Below are 23,346 nucleotides of genomic sequence, written 5' to 3'. Positions count from 1 at the left end.
AGGCTGCCGATCAGTAGACAAGCAGACTAAGGGCTGACTGACTGGAGACTGGCATAGTTCAGGCTGGCAGACTCGGGTTTATTAGACAGAGGGACTGAGAGCTGGTGGACAAATAACCTGATGAGTCAGAATAACACAGCAGCTTTTTCTTGGTAATTTTAGTGATGACTAAAAGTTCATATAAACAGGGCACAACCAGCAGTTCAGGCTGGGAAGTAGTAGCCCTCTCAAAAGGTATATACAGTTGTACTGCCAAACTATACTTAAGGTCCATAGAGCTCACGGCTGCAGGGATTAGTCTGGCCACAGTGTCTTACCGTTTGCAATGCCTCATGGGAAATCCCTTGGCTAGCAAGAGATTTGTTTAAAGCTATGTCTGCTGGGTTGACGCTACAAAATAAAGAAAAAGAACAGGGCACAAAGAGGAGTAGGTCTGCAGCCAAGGGCAAAAAAAGCAGAATTAAATCTAATCTAATCTAACTAGAAGGTATTAACACAAAAAAAACAAATCCAACAAACCCACAGACAATAACAGCTACGGATCGTCTAGTTGAGGATGAGCTTTGGAGTTGGGGCAGGCAGGAGGTATTTCCGAAGCAGACAAAAAGCACGACTAACATAAAAGTCTAAAATTTACAATCACCAAGCTGCCTGGCCAGCTATGCAAAGGAAGAGCATGGACAGACAGGGGAAAACAAACTGGAAACAACACAAGCGGAATGGGAATATACTGCCAGACTCTATAACTCAGACTCTACGGGCCTAATTTATTCTGGTAAATGTTTACGTTTGTGATAGTACAATGAGCCTTACTTGTTTGTAAGGCTGCCAGAAGAAAGTCTCTTCTCGTTTCTCCTCTCTAAAAAGAACATGGCAGCACAGTTTAGCTTTGCAAAGTTGCATCTGAACAAACCATAAGACATCTGGATCAATTTCCATTGGACAGCTGAGACCAAAGTGAAGATGTTTGGTCATAATGCAGATCACGTTGGCGGAGGTCAGAATGGTTTGGGCTTGTTTTGCAGTCACACCACCGGGATACCTTGTAGTCACTGAATCAGAAATGAACTCCTCTGTATACCAAAGTATTCTGTTCAAATGAGTCAAATTTGGTCATGCAACAGAACAATGATCCCAAACAAAGCAATCAATCTACCACAAAGAAAAGGCAAGAATCACAGTGTTGCAATGACCCAGTTAGATTCCAAACCTTGACCTGATTAAAATGCTGTGGTGGGACAAGAGAGCTCTGAAAAATCAAATGTCACAAATCGCAATGAACTGAAGTGATGTTGTAAAGAAGAGGGGACCAAACTTCTTCCACAACGAAGTGAGAGGTGATTAGTTTACAGTGTTGCTGCCAAAGGTGGTACTTAGTTTTTCCCACACTGTTTCTGTATTTGGGTTTTGTTTTTGTTCAATAAATTGTAATGAAATGCTTATCTATAGGTACATTTACCTCATTTTAAAACCTGGCACAGACCAGATGACTAGATAATCAGTAAAACTGGTGAATCAGTCATGCCACATCCCCTAAAATCCATCAAGATTCACTTTCAGAGTAAGTTGTAAATTCTTGTGGATTTGGTTCTCATTTTGTATCTTTCCGTAGGAAAGGTTTTTAGTTTGTGGGAATGTCAGCTGTAGATAAAGCATAATTTACAGTAAAAAAAAGATAAGTTCAGACTGTTTAATGATAATTATCTTAAATGTTACGCTCCCCTATTTCATACACACATACACATACCTTCTTGGTATAAAAAGCACAAGCAGCTGCTTGGGAATAATTATAATGTATACATTATATATAATAATTATTCACAGCGGAGCTCAATCATCAATCATTAATCATTTATACAGTGGCTCTCACAGTCAGAGGTGGGTAAAACGTTCCTTTTTTTATTTGCTGTCTTCAGAATCTTTTATTGGCACTAATTCACCATCTAAGGAATGTCATTGGTGAATAATACGCTGTTAGTGTACTGTGATGGTGTGCATGAGTTTGCAGTATCAGTTTGCTGTGAAGGCCACAATTTGGTTATCACCATGACAACAAAAGCCTCTCAGCTACTGAGCAGCGATGCGGTGATGCATGTGTGTGGGCGAGTCTCATCTACTATACCGACATGTCAACTTGCAATCTCTGTCCATCTTTCTATGAGCAGACTTCACTGCAAAGCAGTGTGGTGCATGACTTCACAACAAGCCAGCAGAGCTCTCCTTTGCGAGGGTGTATTTCTGCGTAACACGGTAAATGAGTGTGCACAAGTGCTTGCACCGAGATTAACTCCCATTTTTCTTACATGAGCAATAATGTGTCAAATTTAGCAAACGCATTGTGCTCCAGCCAACATATTGGAGGCAAAGTGTATAGTATGGTTGACGTGTTGTTTGGTTGACAGAGAAGAGAGTTGTAGAAAGTACTTGTTTTCATGTTTCCATCAATGCTTGGACAGGAGCTATAAGCATCAGTCGAGGCAGTTCTATTGGCCTTTGAGAGAGACTAATAGCAACAGAGAGGAACAGACAGAGAGTTCCCCTCGCTGCTCAGATGGGACTCAGTGTACCTCTGTCAGCTTCATTTGACAACTATTTCATATTGGCAATTCTTCAGGAAAGGGCAACAGAGAGAAATGGATTCAGCCTCTGTTCAAGCAAACGTGAGGGAAATGGATCGTTTTTACATCATTCCCGGGCCGTGGCCTTTCTAACACTTGCTGTGAACCACTTCCCCTGTAACCTCACCCCCGACACCTACACACAGATCAGTCTGAGCTGTGAGAGAGTCTCAGACCGACAGGCTATGACATATTTTCTGCCTATCTGGGGGTGTTGAGCAGATTTAAATATAGCGCTCTACCTTTTTTTCGGGTGATCTCAACGAACACCTCGTCTCATCTTTCATGTGTAATTCAATGGGAACATGAAACTGATCAACTGCTCACAAAGTATTATATTTTATATATATATGTATATTTATTCAAAGTGTCTGTTAAAGCATCTATTATGCCGCGCTATTAGAACTACAAACTTCTCATGAATTAGAGAAATAGTAGTTGTAAAACCCTGTAAATGAGTGAGCTCTCATAATCGACAAATACGGACAATTTACGCTTAGCACAAGCTCTTCAGAGAACCACTGTTCTTTGGAAGATGAATTTTATAAAAGAAAAAAAGTTTTGGTTCGAGGAAATCAAACGAGGAAGTGGGCGGAACGAGGCAGAAGTGTGTGTGTTTGTGTCGGTGCGCGTGGAAGTCTGGTCTCCCACTCGGATGTAGCGTGCAGGTGAAAGCGGTGAAACTTTCTGCTGTGGGCGCGATGGATTTTACAAGAACAACGGGCAGGCATTCATAAAGAGGCAAGAAAGAAAGACAATCTCGAACAATCGGTGCAGCGTTGGAAGAAAGGTAAGGGGGAAATATCGACCAGCTGCAAGAGATTCAGAACTTTTAAATCGTACACAGGATAAAGTTAATCTATAGGATCAAGCTCGTTGGTAATATTTCTTAACAATTCAATAGTTTTTTATTTTCGCCTAAGGGCATCATCTAAATCCTAAAATTTGACCTCCCTAATTAAGCAAATACTATAAAAATATCATATTAGAGCATTTGCCTCATAGAAAAAACACACCATTCTAAAAAAAGGTGATCCTGAAATTAAAGTTAAGTAGCCTATTTCAGTAAATGGGATTAGAATCAGGCATGGGTTGTCATGGTTTATGTAAAAACACACATCTATTAAAGTTTCTGTGAAAGTGTATGACAGATTTTGAAGCACCATGGAAAAAGAAAAGCTTTAGATGCTCATCAGGCTGGAAAAGGTTATAGAAATCATCTCTTTAAGTGTTTGAACTCGTGCAATCCAGTCAGACAGATCGTGTACATTTGCAGGAAAATTAAACCAACAGAGGTCAACCAGCAAAGATCACTCCAAGAACGAGGTGTGTGATAGTCTGCATTTATTACTTATTATAACCTATTTGCTACTTGACGGTTCCATAACATTTGCTAATGTTAATGTTCATGAGTCCATCATGAAGAAGTCAGAGAGTGGTGTGAATGACTGGGCTGCAAGAAGAAAACTGCTGCTATCTGCAGTTTGCAATAAAAACTTATTTTTGGGTAAAATGAGAAGTGTTATGTTTAGAGAAAGAACAACATTGCATTCCAGTTAATGAGCCGTATCTCTCCTATCCCCGACAGGAAAGAATGTTCGGGCCAAATGTAGGCTGCAATTGAGCCATAAGCCACACAGGAGGCCACGGTTAGACCCAAACATCTTTTCTCTCTGGTTTGGTGGTGGTTAATATCATGATTTGGAACTGTTTCACTGCATCTGATCCAGGACAGCTTGCCATAATTAATCATGAATTATACCTATAAATTCTATAGGAGAAAGTGAGGTCTTACATACAAGTTGTTCTCCCTAAGATTGGTACGTTTTGAAATAGCAAAAGAATACTGACCTTTTTCAATGCAAATGTTGTGGAAGGACCTGAAGTGAGTAATTCATTTGAGGAAAGCCACCCACGATACAGAGTCGGTGCTGTTCTGAGGCCTAATGTGTTTATCTGGGTCTTCTATCTCCTTTTGTGGCTTTTGGGAAAATCTAAATGACAAACAAATCATATTGCAATCATCCTAGTGACTGATTTGTAGCGTATAGAAAATTTCGAGATGAATCACAAAAACCTTGAAGTCTGAATCACTAATTGCCTATATGGTTGTTGGCTTCATTCAGAAACTATCATCATTTATACGTTTTTTTTTCTTTTCTTTTTTTGTACTGTTGCAATGTGTGTTCCCTTTGATAATCTGCAGCACACACTATGGAAACAGAAATCATACTTTATCATGGCCCTTGGGGGTGACTTTCTGTGGTTTATTCTCACAGATGACTGTGCTGGATGACTTCCTGAGGGATTAGCAATATTAGTCATCAGATGTTTCCATGCACGGCTGAACTTGAGAACCTTAGCATTCAGCAGACTGACAACCCGGAAAGAGTGTGAGTGAATGTGCAGCACTCTTGCCTCTCAACACATCAGAGATTAATGAGGTTAAAAAAAAAAAAGGATCCCCTCAACTTGTAATACTGACAAAAACTACAATGAATCATTGCTGTATTTCTTTTCACAGGCCACTGTCTTATACTCTCCTGCTCACATATTCTCTTGACTGCAGTGTTAACATAGTTTCCACTAAACACTAGCTTATCTCCTCTCTCAAATCTCATCAGCACTTTCTGAGAGTTTTGTAAGGCACTATAAACAAATAGAGGAAAGCTGTACCAATAACAGTGGTATTACCCTTATACTCCCCTATGCACATATGTAGGCTGTGCAGGTACCGTGCAAGCAAGTCACACAGTGAGGTACAACGATGATGTGTCTCTGAGATGTGGTGTCATTGCGGCCTGAGCCGTCATCTTCTGTCTGAAACTAGCACGCACCAGGGGAGTATTTGCTTTCTCACAAGTACAGTGCAGCTTGATAGGGAGATGAAAACCGCAAAATGAAAAAACTCAGACATTTGAGGCTTTCATTTTAGATGGGAAAGAAGTTTAACAAAAGAGACCCGATCGAGTCTAAGTATCCTGCTTTTACAAAGACGCTCTTCTTATCCGAATGCTCGTGGGGTGATGAAATCAAAACGGCATGAAAACGACTCCAAGTTGTTGGCCTGTGAAAAGAGAGTGAAGAAAGAAGAGATGAGAAAACAGACAGTGATAAATAAGAGAGACTTGCTGACTGAAGACGACGAGGAACAAAAACCCGTGCCAAGCTGCATTGTCCCCAAATGTTGAAAATAAAAGATTGTAAGACAGATTTTCACGCACAAAAGCGGCTGACTATAATGATGAAAAGGAAACTGATGATGAACGATGATTACTATAGTGTGGACGGATATTTGTCCTCAAGCCGATAACATAAAGTGATTCAAATTTATAATAGCACAAAAGAATCGAGACTCTACATGAGTTTGCAAAACTCTGTTTAATTGAATTGCTTTATCTGCTGGAAGACTTAATTCATGGTAAAGAAAACCCATGTGACATAAAGGCGGGTGAAAGGGGAACAAAAGGGAGTGTAAAAAGAGGCACAAAAATAGAGGCCTCTAGGCATTGACATCTATTATGAACAGTCACGGTTACTCTCGATCATTTATTGATGCTCTTGACAGAAACTTTGCAGAAAATAGTCTTTACTGCAGGAAAAATCTCCAAATCTTCAATCTGCAACCTCATTTTTTTTTTACATCTCTTTGTATTACTCATTCTCATTCTTTTCTCCACTATACTTTGGCTTTTTCTTTTTCTTTTTTCAACCTTATTTATCTCTCCTGGCTTTGTGTCTTTCTTTCGACATGCTCACACTTGTCCAGTCGTTTTTTTCCTCAGCTCCCTCGGGTGTCTTCACATACTCTCCTCACCTGTCCTCCTCAGACGTCTCCCCTCCTCTCCCGTCATGTCTGTTTCCGTGAGGAACCCACCTCAGCGCCGGCGCTCCCTGGGTCCTGTCTCACCCAAACGCATCTACAGAAACCTGTCGGTCAGACTGAGGGGAGGAGAATCATCTGTTGCCTCCGAGGTGGACACACCCAAACACCCCAGCAAGTCTGCAGAGACTGTAAGACATGTTGGTGTCATTTTGAGGGGGAACTCTGCTCTGATGCTTGTGCTTTACTTTAGTCTGTCTTTATGCAACCTTCTACTTCTACTCCACCGTATCTCATGGAGAAATATTGCACGTTTTAATTTAGGCGGGTACAGCAGAAATGATTAATCCTACATTGTCCTATTTGGTAGAAACATGCCAGTTTCCAGCTCATTTCAGCCATAGACCTTGCAGCAATTCAGCAGGGAATTGATTGAAAAATTCAGTCACATTGGCAGTTGTACTAGATTCCTCAGAGGGATGAACATTACCAAAAGGGGTAATTGTATGTGGGAACTAGTAACTTGCATGAGGCATGTTCCCAGTGGAAGAGCACAACTATATCTGCTTCCTCTGTCTAATGTTTGCTGTGTTGTGGATTATATTTAAATTGCAGAGAGTAAAGGCAAATCATTCCCCAATGACTTCTACAAAAGGTCTGACTAAAAGAGACAAGCCCTGTTTTGGGAAAAAAAAAAGAATTGCCCCTTTTTATCATCTAGTATCCCCTTTTATCAGTTAATAACTGAAATGTGGAAACTTTCTGGCTCTCATAATGAATGCATCCTCCCGGGCTGCTGTGATTTATGTGTCCTATATTTCTTTCTCATTCACTGGCTCTTTTCCTTGCACAGCAACCTCCTACCTACCTTGTAAAATAAATCTCTTTTGACATAAAACCCTCCCTTTACCTTTCATTCTCTGTCTGTGCACCCTTTCTCCTTCTCCCCATTAGTACAAGACCCTGTGGGAGGCGGTGGAAAACGAGGACACTTTGGCTGTACAAAGCCTTTTGTCCAGAGACCACACCAGCTTCGGAGGAGGAGGAAGCATATGGGAGAGAGGAGAGAAGAAAGAGAAAGACTGGGAGAGAGATAAGGAGAAGGGGGTGAACAGAGTGAGTGAACAGGGTCTGGTTCCCCTCGACGTTGCTGCCCTCACACAAAACTCCTCTCTGCTTCATGTGCTGACAAAGGCGGGAGCCCGACATAACCCTGTTTGTGAGTTCTGGGATTTAAAGTATTTAAAAATCAATAAGAAATAAATTATTTTAAGACTTCACTTTAATTCAGTGCAAATCTCATTCCAGTTACATACAGTCTTTGTCTGTCTCAACTACCATTCCTCTCAGTGTCCCGGCCAGTTGAGTGGTCAGCAAAGCTGGAGGCTCTGGTGGCACTGGCAAGCAAACGAGTAGAAGAGAGGAAATCGGAGTTGGTGAGGAAAGCTGGGGCCGGGCCCCAGGCACAGGCTGATGTTCAGAGGCAGATTCGTCTCTGGAGACTGAGGCTGCAGCTGTACTGTCGGATGAGAGAAAACTTCCAGAACACAGGTCAGTGGCTCTGGGTCAGTTTGTGGCAGTTCGTAAACTGTGGCTGAGGACGCAAACTCAGACAGTTCTCTTAAAGTGTACCTCAGGGCTTTGATTACACTCCTAAAAACGAATCTCCGTACAGTTATTTTTCAATAAAAATAATCCATTCAAGCCTTCAAACTGCTCAGTTGAATCCACAGTTTTTCCTCAATTAGTATGAATGTGCAGATTCGACCAGCTTACCCTTCAACCGTTAAAACACACCTTTACTCCTTCCCTGGATGTGTGTGGAGCCATAATTCCTAACTAGTTCTACTGCAACAAAGAGGGACACACTGTACCAGAAACACTGCTTTAGTTCATGTTTTATCAAGAAATGTCATTACCTAATTTGAAGCTAGGAGGTCCGGCGACTGAAGGAGAGTTTTGTTTAATCAGTTCGGGGGAGGGAAACGTTTAGAGAATGCATGAAAAAATTCCACAGCCTGAAGAACATTTCACAACACAGAGGTTGCTTAAAACTAGACTTATGCTTACCCATGAAGCACTTAGATTAACATTTGTTAGGAAGCGTTCATTGCATCCACAGCAATATGATGAGTTCTCGTCTCAATTAGCTAATTTTCCCTTCATCTGTCTCCCATTGCTTCTTCTCTGATTCACACACTTTTCACACATATTTTTCACCATGACACACACACAGTGGAGCCATGTAGTCTGTGAGCAAGCAGGTGAGACTCACAAGTGGAAAAAGAGGAAAAGAGAGCAGTAAAAACACAGCAGAGACTCTCACATTTAGCTGAAGCGCACGCTGCTCGTCTTGGGTAGCACACAGCTAATAATGCTTTGGCAAATACTAACCTGAGATAAACTGTTTTCCCAGCTCTGATATTCCCAACTCTGATAAGTTAGCTCCACCCTACAAGTTGACGGAATTGTTCTCATACGACTTGACAAATATGGGGTTTTTAAATATAATGTCCACATGGACATGTTAACCATCTTGTTGTTTAAGGACAGAGCTCAGTTGTAACTTGCTGAGCACTTTTTCTCCAGTTCTCCTCTATAAAGTCCTCAATCACCCCTGAAAAGACCACAGTGATCAAGTATTCAGCACAACGGCTCGCTGAAGTTTTACCGATTTCTTGTCTGGCCCTTTGGAAGTCCTCACCGAAAGTCTCCCTCTAGCTCCTTTCAGCTCATCTCAAATTGCCTTGGCATTAGCCAGTCCAAATTCTCCCAAGTCCTACTCTCACCCCTCTGGCTGTCGTATCAAACAAACGCTTGATGCCAGTCGATAAGATAATCTGCACAGGGATTTTTTTCCTAGGCTTTAGCGCTTTATATTTTCTGCACCGACCTGCTCACAACCTGTCCCGTCGGCTCTCGATGAGTTTATATGATCAAGTCGTTTTGTTTTATATTGTTTTGTAGAATAATGCAACCATGCCCCCTTTTTAACCAATTCTAGTTATACTCAACAGATTTTAGCTCTCAGATCTCATTTTACTTCCCTTTAAAGGATCTCCAGTCCTCCTTGACCGATTTAATTGTCACGTTGTTGCAATAAGACCTGAGGTCTTCTTTTTGTGCGCAGTGAAATTAATTTTTAATACTCTTGCTACAAAATCTATGGGGAAAAGGGGGTTGAAGGGGACTAAATTCTTAAAATCTAAAATACACATTTAGTTTTGCCTTAGGTGTATGATTTAAAGTGTATCTATTCAAATCCAGGTCGTAGCTGAGTTTGAGGTAAACTAAAGATCCCTTTGTGCAGCCTCAGTGAGCATAACACATTTAGATTTGATCACAAACAGAAACTTTAAAGCATTAAAGTTGTCATAACAACGCACAGCTGCCTCGGTGCCTTGGTACAACAGAAAGCTCCAAGGGAGCAAATAAGAAGCAACTCTAGTTCATCGGGTTGAGGGCCAGAATGATGAGACTCTTATTGTCACACATTATGGCTAATTGTGTGAATGCTGTATAGGATTCCTCCATTTGTAAACTTTTGAAAATGTACTATTCTTCCATACCTTCCTACATGCTTTAAGCTATTTCAGCCATTCAAATATCAAAATATTCAGCTCATCCAGGTGCTGTGATTTTGGGAGTTTGTAGAACTTTTAGTCTTTAAGTTATGAAGCATTTTTAAACTTTAAAGCAGTGTAATGATTGGGCAATCCTTGATTTGTGGGAGGAGATTTCTTGCACCAGCCCTGTGATGGATTGGCGACCTGTCCAGGGTGTACCCTGACCTCTCGCCCAATGACAGCTGGGAAAGGCTCCAGCTCGCGACCCTGAGTTGGATTAAGTGGGTATAGAAAGTGGACGGATGGATGGAGTTTCTGCACCATGAATAAGTGTCCCTACATGCTTTCTGCATTATAAATTAAGCGCAATGATAACATATGATAAGATACCTCAACTGGTTAAACAGATGTCTCACAGAGTGATGTGTCATTATTGCATGTTTATGCCCAGACATGCATGTTTTCCATGTTTCCTTGCTCCAGTACACTTGATTCAAATTTATAGGTGTTCATCAACCTACTGACATATTTATATAAATTAGGCGTGTGGAACAAGGACATGTAGAATACACACAGGGATGTGTGCCTCGAGGACCAGTGTTGGGAAATACTGTTATTAAGTGTTTGCATTTATAAACTTTTTGTATTATTTTGAAGCAGTAAAATTATGTGAAAAACCTTCACATTAAAAATGATTTTACAAGTGATGTGTAGAGACATCAAGTTTGCTCGCCCAGTAATCTTTCTGCTTTGTATGGGCACCTTTCTGTTTGGCTGATGACCTCCACGCTTAGCACAACGGTTCTTGATGATAGAGGGCGGATGATAGAGGACAAAAATGTTTAGCACTGAATTGAAAAAGAAGCATTGGTTTAAGCTGTTTTTGAAAAGTTTTTGAAACCAGAAACAAATGAAACAAGAATAATGTTGTCAGTAGAGGTTTAAGCCTTTCAAGGTTTTCACAAAATAAAGCTTTCCTTTAACTTACACACAGTAGCTCCCACTAGGCACATATTTTATTACCTTTAAGGGATTCCAAACATGCAGGACATCTTATCTTATCTCATCTTATCTTATCTTATCTTATCTTATCTTATCTTATCTTATCTTATCTTATCTTATCTTAGCAATGACAATAAATGCCTCAAACTTCACTTTCAACAAACATTTATTACAATTACATTTACTACAATTAGAATGAAAGTCACTAACCGTGTATGGATCCACAATCATAGAGCAACTTATCCGCCCACAAATCAAGGCTTGTCCGATCCTGTTACTGCTTTGTACATGCATCTATACTGTAGTGATATTCTCAGCAAGCACATTGTCTATTGCCTTTAAAAAGCTAATCCATCAATGTTAATCACATCAAGTTATTTGCACGTATATAAGATGTATTTTGTTCTTTACTTCTTTTTGACAGCATTCATCTCTTTTGTTCAAAGCGTTAAAATGATTGACAATCCTTAATTTATGGACGGAGATTGGTTTCACCATCAGTGAGTGTCCCTGCATGCTTGGTGCCTTCTAATTTTATCATTTATTCTACCAATTACCACTAAGATACTTTTGAAAAAGTGTTAAGCAGTATGATTTGAAATAATGATGTTAATTTTTTTGTTGTAAAGCAGTTAAACGATCAGTGAAAAAGTTTCAACAACTTCGGATGTGTTGTCTAGCTCAACTGGTTAAACAGATGCCTCACAAAGCACTTGGACCCTGGTCTGAGTCCTGCTACATGTTTCCAACCCTCTTCTTGTCAAGCTTCTTTTAAATAGAAGTCACTAATGTCTAAAGACTCATTTTTTGTTTTAAAATTAAAAAAATTAAAAAAGTGAAATCACTATCATAAAGCCCTTCAGCACTGCTTTTTTGGCAAATTCAGTTGCATTCATTCAGCATCAGCATTCACATCTTTGACTAGTTTGCTTTACATTTCTTTCACTCTTCACTTACATAAAAGTGTAATTTTTTTTCTTTTTAATTATTTTTTTGACATTACGTGATACTCAAATAGGATATTGTGAAGTAATATACTACGTTTACTCTGCATGATTACTGTAACATTTGCTTTTTCAATGAAATGTTGCTGATTTTTCAAACAAGTTTCTTTTTTTAACCATCTCCTCCAGAGCTCCCTGGGCCTCCTGGTCACCTGTCCGTTTTGGTAACCAGCATATCTTCCCTGTGTGTTTTGATCAAAGAGCCAGAGGGTAACACCGTAGGGCTCATCACCCGCTACAGAGGCAAGTTGTGATTGAGATGAGAAGATACTGATGTTTTAGGCATGTGAAAAAGAAATTTCACCCTCTGTCAATTCCAAATGTTTTTGTATCGTGATAAAAAAAAATCATCTGGTCCTTACCAAGTCTTTATATTAGATGAATATAACCTAAGATTAAATCATTTATCCATCCATCCATCCATTATCTATACCGCTGAATCCGTCGATCGGGTCGCGGGCTGGCTGGAGCCTATCCCAGCAGTCAATGGGCGAGATAAATCATTTATATTCATCTTAATTATTTAATGTCATGATTAATTCAACAAAAACTGAACTGATCTAAAAAACTAAATTTGTCTTTCCTGCGTGTGTAGAAATTAAGGAGGTAAGTAGCAGCCAGTTGCTGCTAATGTACTTCATTAATTATTCATTAGCAAGTGTGAGCGCCTCCACTAAAGTAGAACTTTTGTAAGTTTGCTGGTGTGAAAGCATTCAGGTCTGAGTTCAACACAATTTCAAGGGGGAAAGACATCGGCAATGATCTTAGAGTAGCCATCATTGGTGCCCCTGCTGATGTCCCAGCAAGTTCCCCCAAGATTAGCTGCAAATAGAGCTACATCTCAGACAGGCCTCAGTTAGCATGTCAAATGTCAACATTCATGAGAATGCAATCGAAATTGTTGACTGGAAAAAAGCTGTCTTTCATCTAAAAAAGAACATGGCGGCATGGCTTAGGTTTACGAAGCTGCTTCCAAAAGCAAAAACCAGCAAATCAGCACAGACGCCTCATAGCAACTAAAAAGCACAGCGGTGGAGGGTTGGTGATTTGGGCTTGTTTTGCAGCCACAGGCCCTGGACACCTTGCAGTCACTGAGTTGACCATGAACAAATGTTGTGGTGGGACACTAAGAGAACTGTGCATAAATGAATGCTGCAAACGTCAATGAACGGAAGGACTGATGGAAAGCACGAATGGGCCAAAATTGCACCACAAGGATGTTAGAGACTGACAACATGACACAGAAAACAATTAATTCAAGGTACTGCTGCTAAAGGTGGTTCTACAAGCTACTGAATTATGGGTGTACTTAGTTTTCACACAACGCTTGTGCATTCTGGCCTAATTTTGTTTGAATAAACAATGACACAGTGTATTAGTATGTGTTGTTGTTAATCTGAGATTGTAAGTGTCCTGATATATAAAAACATCAAAATGTCACATGACTATATTGTGGAAGAATGAATTGATGGACAGATAAATCAATAATTTAGATATGACAAAGAATGGGAAGGTTTTAATGGAGTCAGTAAAGGAATAAAGATAGTATCGGTCCAAGAAAGTGATTTATGCTTTATTTATTAGGCTTTAGTTTTGCAGAGGCATAATATCCAACTGCATGGCCCAGAGTATATTAAGCTCAGGTGGAGCATGTTCCTCAAACTGTAAATAATCCAATTCTTATTTCCCCCTTATTGGAGTGTCGAGCGAAGCCAGAGACAAATTTGTCAGCGAGATTGTTTTTGTTCGCAGTGGAATGGAGCACCTCAGCCAGCTTCAAACGCATTCTCGGCTCAGCCCAAGTTACAGAGACCAAGAATCCCTCCTATATCATCAAGGGATTGACTGCAGTAAGTTACGCAGCACACGCAGACACACATAAGCTGTAGCTAAAAACTAACATCGGATAATCATACAGATGACGCATACACGCAGCATCTCCAGACTGTCACATGGATTGTATTTATTGCCTCAATCATCTACTTTGCTGAACCACTTTCCACAAGAGAACACTATTCAACAGCTTTACTTAAACAGATGAATTAATGATGAGTGCGCTAGGTGATTTCTTTGTCTTGGAATGGATGATTCACAAAGTTAATGCATGGTGATCATTTGGCGGTCTGGTGCTTCTCCAAATGCAGGGAGTGCATTACTTTGTAAGAGTGAGTGCCTACAATGTGAAAGGATGGGGACCGCCTCAGTGCTCTACTCCAGTCAGCGCTGCTCCCTCTAGTGAGTATACTGCATTGCAAAACTCAGATGAAAGGAGATTTATGGCTCGGAAAGACCATCGTTATTTTTGTCTCTGCCTCAGGGTTATAAGATTACTTAGCTGACAAGCCAAGTAGAGTTTGATGTGAAAGAAGTGGAATCTACTCATGGTTGGTCGTTTTATGAATTATCAAAAACGCTGAGAATCGAATATGTCATTTTGAATCAAAGTGCTTTGTATCCATGTTGCTTTAATTTATGAATTTGGTTCATAATCTGTCTTGGATGCCATCAGTTTTACTTTATACTTTATACCGTCTAACAATTCAAGAGTACTATATCGTGGTTGAAATGAAGTGTGGAGCAAAAACATTAGCTTAACAATCATAGTCAACAAGATAACGGGGTTTAACTTAAAATTCAAATTCAACTTAAGAAGAGACATGGTTGCTCTGGTTGAGAGTGAATTCATGTAGAAACTTTCAAAGCACACGGGTTGTGTCTCATAGCAAGCTCTCCTGCTTCCTTATCTTTATAAGAAATAAGAAATAGAGGTTTAAATAGACCAGCGCTCAGCACTTGCCTGCAAATTGCTTCTTGGCATCTGAAGGATTTTCCCCTGCTGCATAAAAATAAAAATGTGGGGTTTTTTTGCCTTTTCTTCCTTTTTGCAGGTTGGAGGGAGTGTGTCGGCGTAAAGTCACAGTTCAGGAACCACGAAGGCCTTGTGAGGAAACTGCTCGAAGATGCCGGAGAGTCACAATACAGAGGATGTTGCATAGGTAACACAGGGGTGTTTAATGAAATATTTTGTGACAGTTGCACACTGTATATGCAAAAATATATATATATTATTGTGTTGGTAGGACCAAAACCTGAATTCTAAAATGCATGTAAATATCTTAGTCCGACCAAAAACATGAAACTGAGCTTCTCAAAACCAGATTGACACACCCAGATGATGCAGTTGGGATCCAATCATTCCTGCATATAAACACTCAACTAGACTTAAATGGACTTAAACTTCAAAGTTCCATCTTTTTGCATCTTTTTGTAAAAACAGTATAAGTGTATATTAATACAGCCTCAGACAACCCATTTTCTGAAGCGTGTAGCCCATTAAGACTTTTTGTCAGCTTGTTGTCACCGAAAGCATTCCCAGACTGACTCTTTAACAATGTGTGTGACTGCAGCATCATCTGACAAAATCATCATTCGAGTAACTTAATAACAGCTGTCTGTGCTGTGAATTCAACTAGACTTACATGTACAATGATCTCCCACAGAGACAGTGAAAAGTGGCAGAATGCTTTGAACATTTTCTCATACATTCCTCTGAGTTGCAGCGTAGGACATACTTATATGTGCCTATATACATATATATATATATATATATATATATATATATATATATATATATATAACAATACTTATAGACAATAACTTCATCCTGCTCATCTGCACATATACTCTTACAAGGGTGGTGATCCAGTCAAGCTGCAACCATAGTTTAACTTTCCAAAATTTTATTCCAGATTAAAACCACTCTATGTGTTAGATATGTTCAGTTCAAAGAAATCCATTTCACTTTCTTCACTTGAATGTCTTTCGCAGCGAATATATATTTTTGCAGATGAAATGATTTTCATCCAGTCTGATCCTCCTCTCCTCCACTCCTCAGAGAGCTCGAAGCCCCAGAGTCCCAGCAAGCGTCTGTCAGTGTCTCGAGGCATCAAACAACTGTTCCAGTCTGCCACCAAGTTTGTTCGTCTTCTACAAAGGTAGCCGTCTTACCTGTCCCACCGTGCCCTGAGGTTATCAAGAGAAAGGGAGAAACTTTGATTTGATTATAACAGTGTAGACTACAAAGAGGGAGTCTAAACCCTTATGTTTTCATGTTATCAGAGCTGATGTAGCTTCAAGATGAGCGAAGAGATCTTTTGAACAAGATGATAGCTGAAATCACTGTACTGTACTGAAGGCTTTTTCCTTCCACCAACAATCACAGCTCCATACTCACCGATTCACTAAACATCATCTCAATATCTTGGAATGAGGCGACACTTTACTATGATGTTGGTATTTCATTGCATTTCCTTTACTTGAGGGATTTAAGGCTGTTTTGCGAGTTGAAAATTCTCCGATTGCATCATATTCTCCTGTGATGAGATGGTTTTCTGTATCTTGTATTGATTTCATCAGGGGTGTATACTTGGCAACTGTATTCTACCACAAGGAGAACATCTTGGTTACGGCTGAAGATCAGATCCCACTTGTGGAGATCCAGTGCTGCTCTACCTCCATCACTCATGACTTCCTTTGGTTTGCCAAGGTGAACATATACTGACACATGCTGCCAGTAACATCTGCTTAGAACTATTTGGAAATATTCCATGTAGCTATGAATGGAACTGATCATCATGAAGGCTAAGTTATCCCTACACGTGGAATGCAGCTTAAAACACGAGGCTCTTCTTTTCTTGTAGTTGTCCTGTGCATGGCAGCAAGTCCCTTGGCTCCAACAAGGCCTTTCTGCTGCTCACTCATCTCCCTCCTCCCTCCTTCAAAACCGGCACAACATTTTAAGAGCTGTTTCCCAGCTGCAGGTAGGAAGTTAAGCTGCTTACACTAAAGATAAGGAGCATCACAATTAATTGATTGCTATTTTAATTACCTTTTTACATCTGATCCTCCTCCTTCTTCCCCAAGCTCAATAAGGCTACTTTCTACACATACATATTAAAAACGCCTGTGTTTCCTCTGCTTTTTTTTCATTTTGATGGTTTTGCTTTCTCTCCATCCTTGTCTGCGGGCGGTCGGACAGTCTTCTCTAGGAACGATGGACCTGGGTCAGGTGTACTACGAACCACTTAAAGACCGGCAGGGCAACGTGCTGCTCGTGACTCTGAAGGAATTCCCAAACCCTCCCAGGTGAGAAAGAGTCTTGCGTTACATCCCGTTAATCCCCGTCAGACATTAACCCCCCCCCACAAAGAGCAGACAGCATGGAATTAAGGCTTTAACCTCTGCCTTCTGTTTGAAGGACAAGTCTTCCACTCTGCTGCTTACAGTCATGTCCCACTCACTCATGATGAGAAGTTTGCAAAAATCAATTCAATTTTCCCTCCAAACGCAATACTTTTTTTTTTTTCTCTTGTTCAGGGACGATATGAACTTAATTCAGGGTGGACTTGTCTGACCACATGCTGGAATATTTGCATTTGCATTTGACTTTTTGCTCGACTTGTCTGCTCTAGCCCTCCCGACCCCCCTCTCCACTGGATGCCCCTGGCCCGCCTGGAAAAGAACCGCAGCAGAACTCCTCTGCTGCCCGAGCCCACTGCCATGGACATGCTCTATGAACAGCTGAAGGCGAGTTTGTGTTCGACTTAAATTGAGACAAATAGAGTCACATCGCAGACATGCCAAGCTGAGTTTTGCTGAGCTACGGTTATTTCATCCTGAAAATTGATCTGGATCCTATTTGTGAGCCAAAACCAAATTAGCCAGTCAAAGGGAAATAGAAAATGAAAGGTATTTAATGTGTCATGGTAATAACATTCGCCATGCAACGTTTCTCTGCTCTTCAGGAGAAGCTGTCCTTCCACAGACACAGCATTCAGTGGGCCCAGCCGGGTCTGTATGTGGGCATCCTGAAGCTGTGCAACTCAGTGGAACAGATCAGGGTGCTGGTGCCTCAGAGGCTACCGAATGTACTCTGCCACACACGGGTCCGACACAATGCTCACGTATCCAGGTAACACAATTTGACCATTTAAAATGGCCTAAGCAAATCAAAATCCCAGTGTATAAATTAAAAGGGCTTAACATGACAAGATTCTGTTCCTTGTGATATCTCACTTTGTCTGTTCTTGCGTTGTTTTGTCGACCTCGCTGTCACTGTGTCACAGAGAGGAGTGGGCATGGCTCCAGAGTCACGTTTACACTGCACACAACGGCAGTGTCCAGAACCTACTGAGCGGTGAGGACGACAGCTCAATGGAGAGCAGCAGTCTGGTGGAATTTGTCAGGTGTCTGAGAGCAGCAGTCACGCATCTCCTGACAAAGCTCAACATCCCCCTCTACAGGGTAAAAATGGACAAAAATGCGAAATAAGAGGAAGACTTGAAGTTTTGACAGTTTTGGGGTTACTCTGGATCACTTTCTGAGTGAAACATAAAGGAAATTCAAAGGAAATTCAGCTCAAAATGTGGCTTCTAAATGTCCCGTTATATTCTTACAATTGCATCTGCCATTCCCTGCGTTTCTGACAGGCGTATCAGTATGGTGTGTACACCCGGGAGCTGCTGCAGTTTGGTGAAAAGCTGTCCATGCTGCTGCTCCTGCCTCCCAGTGAGGACTTCAGCTCCAGTTACTGGCCTCTGGTGGGAACCAAGGAGCCTGGCCTCACCATGCCTCTGCAGATCTTTGAACTGGGTAAGTCAAACGATCGTGGTTTTCAAAAGCTTTTTTATCTTTTTGCTTTGATGTAGTGATTTATCGTTTCTCTCAACTCTGACTCGACCAGTTCACTTCTGGACGTACGAGCGGGACTTCCTCTGCCAGTACTGCCAGGCCTGGGTGAGGCTGGAACTGGACACTCATCTGGCCCAGCAGGCTCTGCGTGAGGCGCTGGACTCCAAGGAGGTGCAGGAAGCCAGAGAACGACTGAACAACATCACTGAGCTTTCTCGTGTAAGTGCGTGAAAACAGCAATAAAAAAAAAGAAAAAGAGGATGGTACACCGAACTGGAGAGGTGGGAATCATAAAGGCAGAGTGATTTCTAACAATTTATAGCTGCTGTTGTATTTAAATCCACTTCTCAGTTGGTTCAAAGCCCAAAGAAGTCTTCTGTCAATCTTGTTTTATATCTTTTCTTGAGTGACTGATAATGATTTAACGATGGAAGTGAATAAGAGACAACGGCTTCTGCCAACTGTGAAACTGATTCAATTCCGTTGCTCTCTCTTTTTCCTGTTTCTTTAGCGTCTGGATATGGTGTGGAGGGATGCCCGCTGGATTATGGACTGTCTCCAGTGTGTCCGGTCCAAGCAGTGGGTGGGGGCAGTGCCTCTAGGCTTGGTGATGGGGGGAGACCCACCACCATGTCCTGATGGTGAAGAAGAGGAAGAATGTTTGACTGCTAGACTGACATGGCCCCGTCGGATGCAAACACGAAGAGCCATTACAGGTAGTGTAATGATGTGGGAGCACAGTCATGCCAAAAATAAATGATGCTCTCTTTCAGTTTTACATATCAGGGCATACTCAAAAGTAATCTTACTCTTACCAGGCAGCAAAATTAGATAAATACAACCCTTCTAGAATAACAACACAAGACATATTATACCATGTCATTATTTATTTCACAAGAACAGCCAAAATGAGGAAGCAGTGTGTGAAAAACTAAGTGCATTCCATGCTACCATGACTCAGCCGCCTATAGAAGCCAACTTTTAGATTATTGTCGTTTACAGTCATTCTGTTGTAGATTTACTGCTGTGTTTTGGGATCATTGTCCTGCTGCAGGATCCAGTTTTAGCCAATTTTAACTGTCAGACAGATGGCCTCATATTTGATTCGAGAGTAGTTTGGTATACAGAAGAGTTCATGGCCGACTCAATGACTGCAAGGTGCCCAAGTCCTGCTGCTGCAGAACAAGCCCAAATCATCAGCCCTCCACCACTGTGCTTGACAGTTGATATGAGGCTTTTGAGCTGATATGCTGTGTTTGGTTCTCTTCAAACATTTGGTGTCACACTTTGGTGTCGTCTACCTAAAGGACATTGCTCCAGTAGTCTTGTGGTTTGTTCAGACGTAATTTTCCAAACCTAAGTCGGTGCTGCCATGTTGTTTTTAGAAGTAAGACGCTTTCTCCTACAACTCTTCCAAAACAAGCCACACTCGTTTAGTCTTTTTCTAATTGTACCGTCATGAACCTTAACCTTTAACTTGCTACCTCCTGGGGTTTTGGCATTTTCTCTGAGCATTACTGAGCTTATAGTGAACCTGCAGGTACGTCCACCTCTGGTACCTCCTCAAACCTTATTCGAACAATTTAGTAGCTATGGGCTCCACTAAGCAGCTGCCGAGCACTCTGAAAATCAAGATTATTTATGTCCACAAAGCAGCAAAGCATTTTTAGGCAGCTGTTTCTTCATTTTGTAAAGTAACTAAGAAATAACAGTGAACAGGTGAAGTCCAGGTCCAGTCGATGTGCTGAAGACCAAAAAAACATCTCATTGTATTTCTAGACAGGCCAATCAAAATCCGTATCCAGCTTGCATAATGAAGTCACAGGTCTTTTCTTACATCCCCTTTTCAGAAAATTCAGTCAGGGTGCCTTCACCCGAGGCTGCCAAGTTCTCCACTCCAGAAGGAAGCACAGTCGTCCCCAAGGAGGATGCCCTGGTGTTAATGGAGGGTGTTGTGAAGGGAGGGTACCCCGTAGACATTAGCTCTCAGTCAACAGCCGACCTCACAAGCATCAGCCAGTCAGAGTGTGGATGCACGAGCGCTTTAATAGACTCCGGACTGGAGCCTGCTGCTGCTGCGCAGCTGGAAGCTGGATATACAGTTTTGGACACACAGGAGTCCTACACCAGTGAGCTGGACTTTCCCTCCAGTATCACTGAGGTCATCCGGCCGATGGAGATGGCAGAATTGGTGGACATCTTGCCTACGCTGACTCTTATTGAGGAGGAGATCCCCACCGGCCCGTCCACGCCGACTGTAATGGAGATGCTGGAGAGCTTTGGACTGGGGATTGGTAAGAGCAACACCGTCTTTGACTTTGAGATTTCTAACCCGATGAGCAGGGACGCAGGCTTGTCACAGCCCAGCCTGGAATATAACAACGGCAGCAGTGTTAGCGAGACACGCTGTGAGAGTATGGTGTTACAGGGAGAAGTGGCAGCCTCTCAGACCGCTGTGAATGCCGCTGACGCTGATGGACCTGTTTCAGACCGGGAGTTTCCTCGAGAGGATTCAGAGACACAAGAGGCTCCAAGCAAGGGATCACGGTTTCCAGTGAGAAGCCAGGTGGAGTGGGAGAGACCCTCGGATAGTTCATCCTGATATCAGATGAAATCCCTGCTGGCTTTGACCTTGTGACAGTTTGACAACTGCTGTGGAACATTGAGCAGCTCTCACAACAAGTAGACAGAGCTTCCTCTCAGACATCATTATGACCCAGTTCCCGATGAATGCGGTAAATGAAAACTAGTAGACTTCATTTGTGTTTATTTGCACATATCGGGGTCTGTAGTTTTTTTTTGTTGTTGTTGTTGTTTTTTCAAATATGCAGTCCACTAGACCTTATCAGATGAAAAAAGAATAAGCTAAAGTTGTTGACAATCCACCGCTCACTACAGCACAAAGCTACACTGGAGCTTGTTGGACGTATAAAGTTTAAACTAACTTAATACAATTCAGTCAAGTGGAAGCACTTCATTTGCAGTATATGAATAACTGTCACATTTGTATGTGCAACTGAAAGAAATGTGGTTCTGATTGGTTGGCCTGCACAAAACCTTCTGCTTTTGATAATATAGTGATGTTACATTGACTTTTTTTATTCACGGTATAACATTTATACAGTACAAACTTGTGGATTAACCATTTAACAGGTGTTCTAACTTCCTTCTTGTTCTTTGAGGAAATAACTCATCACGCTTCATTTTCATTTAAGCAATGGCTGACCAAGCTTGTTCTGTTACACCACTATCACTAAAAGATTAAGTGTGTTGGATGAGTGGGCACAGTCATGTGCATTTCAGCCTAATATCTCTGTTAAACCATGTGGGAAGACATTAAGTCGGCTTATTAACTAGCTTAACTAATTGTAATCGAGCACATTCTGTGGAAGCAGCGAATGGTCTTTTTCATCGAACTTTGTTGGAGTTGATTGCTGTATTCAGTTTCATTTGAGGCTGAAATGTCTAAAATACTGGTTTAATGGATACAATTTGTGTTTGTGTGTGTGTGTGTGTGTTTACAACTTAGCACATAGATAAAACACAAAGAATAAAAAATGTAACCCTAAAAGTCAAACATACATGCATGCATGTGGTGCAGGGTGTTACTCCATACCGACATTTGCAATCATTCACATAATCACTATGAGTAAATGATTATTACCACTGTCAAATATAGAGTTGGTGTTTTTTTAAACTGTGACCCCTTGAAAATCTTTTTTTTTTTTTTTAATTTGGTATAATCTCAATTTGTGGTTGTTTAATGGTGGCTGCTACCATCATGTCTGCACTGACACTCACCATTAGACCATTAGAGGGAAAGGAACCATATGTTATCATATAGTGGCTTGCAAAAGCTCATACTCGGCAGAATTTTGATGTAGCGAGAGGGCTTAACCTGGCAGATAGATATGCAAAAGAGGCCACGTTGAAAGGTTCTCTTCCACCCTGGTTAAATACCGCCTCGCCTTCAACAGCGTCACACATTCCTTTTTCTCTGGACAATCTGGTTACATTTCAGGGACAAGTTCCAGATACAGAGACGAAATTGCGGGTGAAAATAAGATGTGTCAAAGACTCCGATGGTTTATGGAAATGCATGGATGACAGAATTGCTTTGCCTAAATTAGCATACAGCCCTCTTATTTCTTTTGTGCGTGGAGTAACGTATGCCAACTATAAGAGGGTGAATTCTTCTTCACTACTGGTTTGGAAGAACATGTAAGAGATTTTCTTCAGAGACGTCTTGTTTATGCCAATGTAATCCTCAAACTAATCCTATGAAACACGACAACTGTATATCACACAGTTTTCCTAAGAAATCCGCTATGATGCAGATGATGGATATCAATCTGATTAAAGATGTATGGTGAAATTGAACAAAAAAAATGACAAAAGCGGATTTGTCGATTGCTGTGTGAGAAAGCTGGGTCATGATTGATGAAGAATAGATTTTCATTCGTGAAGTCCATGCCTCAGAGAATGGAATCTGTCACAAAATCCAGACGAAGTGCAACAATAGCTGTTCATTCATCAGTTGAATCAAGTTCCCCAGTGAATGTTGATTTTATACTTTCGTTTGCCTGGTTTGTAGATTTCAGGTGTCACAGCAAAGGGTCTGAATACTCAATAAGTCAATGTGA

At 41.2% G+C, this 23,346-nt stretch overlaps 1 protein-coding gene across 4 annotated transcripts; it reads left to right on the top strand.

Annotated features, from left to right (window-relative positions):
* Positions 1-3,233: 3,233 nt before the first annotated feature.
* LOC142371658 (ankyrin repeat and fibronectin type-III domain-containing protein 1) lies at positions 3,234-22,377 on the top strand. Of its 4 annotated transcripts, none has more exons than XM_075454367.1 (20): positions 3,234-3,408; positions 4,898-5,011; positions 6,449-6,632; positions 7,396-7,660; positions 7,792-7,992; positions 12,143-12,256; positions 13,766-13,863; positions 14,158-14,248; positions 14,902-15,009; positions 15,909-16,008; positions 16,430-16,559; positions 16,714-16,833; positions 17,052-17,158; positions 17,485-17,599; positions 17,818-17,984; positions 18,139-18,316; positions 18,502-18,664; positions 18,756-18,922; positions 19,215-19,419; positions 20,554-22,377. In XM_075454367.1, exons 2-20 carry the CDS (start codon positions 4,947-4,949, stop codon positions 21,303-21,305), a joined length of 3,330 nt encoding a protein of 1,109 aa, XP_075310482.1. In that variant the 5' UTR covers positions 3,234-3,408; positions 4,898-4,946; the 3' UTR covers positions 21,306-22,377. The 4 variants fall into 4 exon arrangements, with proteins under 4 accessions (XP_075310482.1, XP_075310485.1, XP_075310483.1 ...); XM_075454368.1 differs by lacking the exon at positions 3,234-3,408 and adding an exon at positions 4,206-4,267; XM_075454370.1 differs by lacking the exon at positions 4,898-5,011.
* Positions 22,378-23,346: the final 969 nt, after the last annotated feature.

The sequence above is a fragment of the Odontesthes bonariensis genome, chromosome 21, assembly GCF_027942865.1.
Source record: "Odontesthes bonariensis isolate fOdoBon6 chromosome 21, fOdoBon6.hap1, whole genome shotgun sequence".
Classification (NCBI taxonomy): domain Eukaryota; kingdom Metazoa; phylum Chordata; class Actinopteri; order Atheriniformes; family Atherinopsidae; genus Odontesthes; species Odontesthes bonariensis.
Note: the sequence above shows the minus strand (reverse complement) of the source record. Positions and strands in the feature narration are given on the sequence as shown.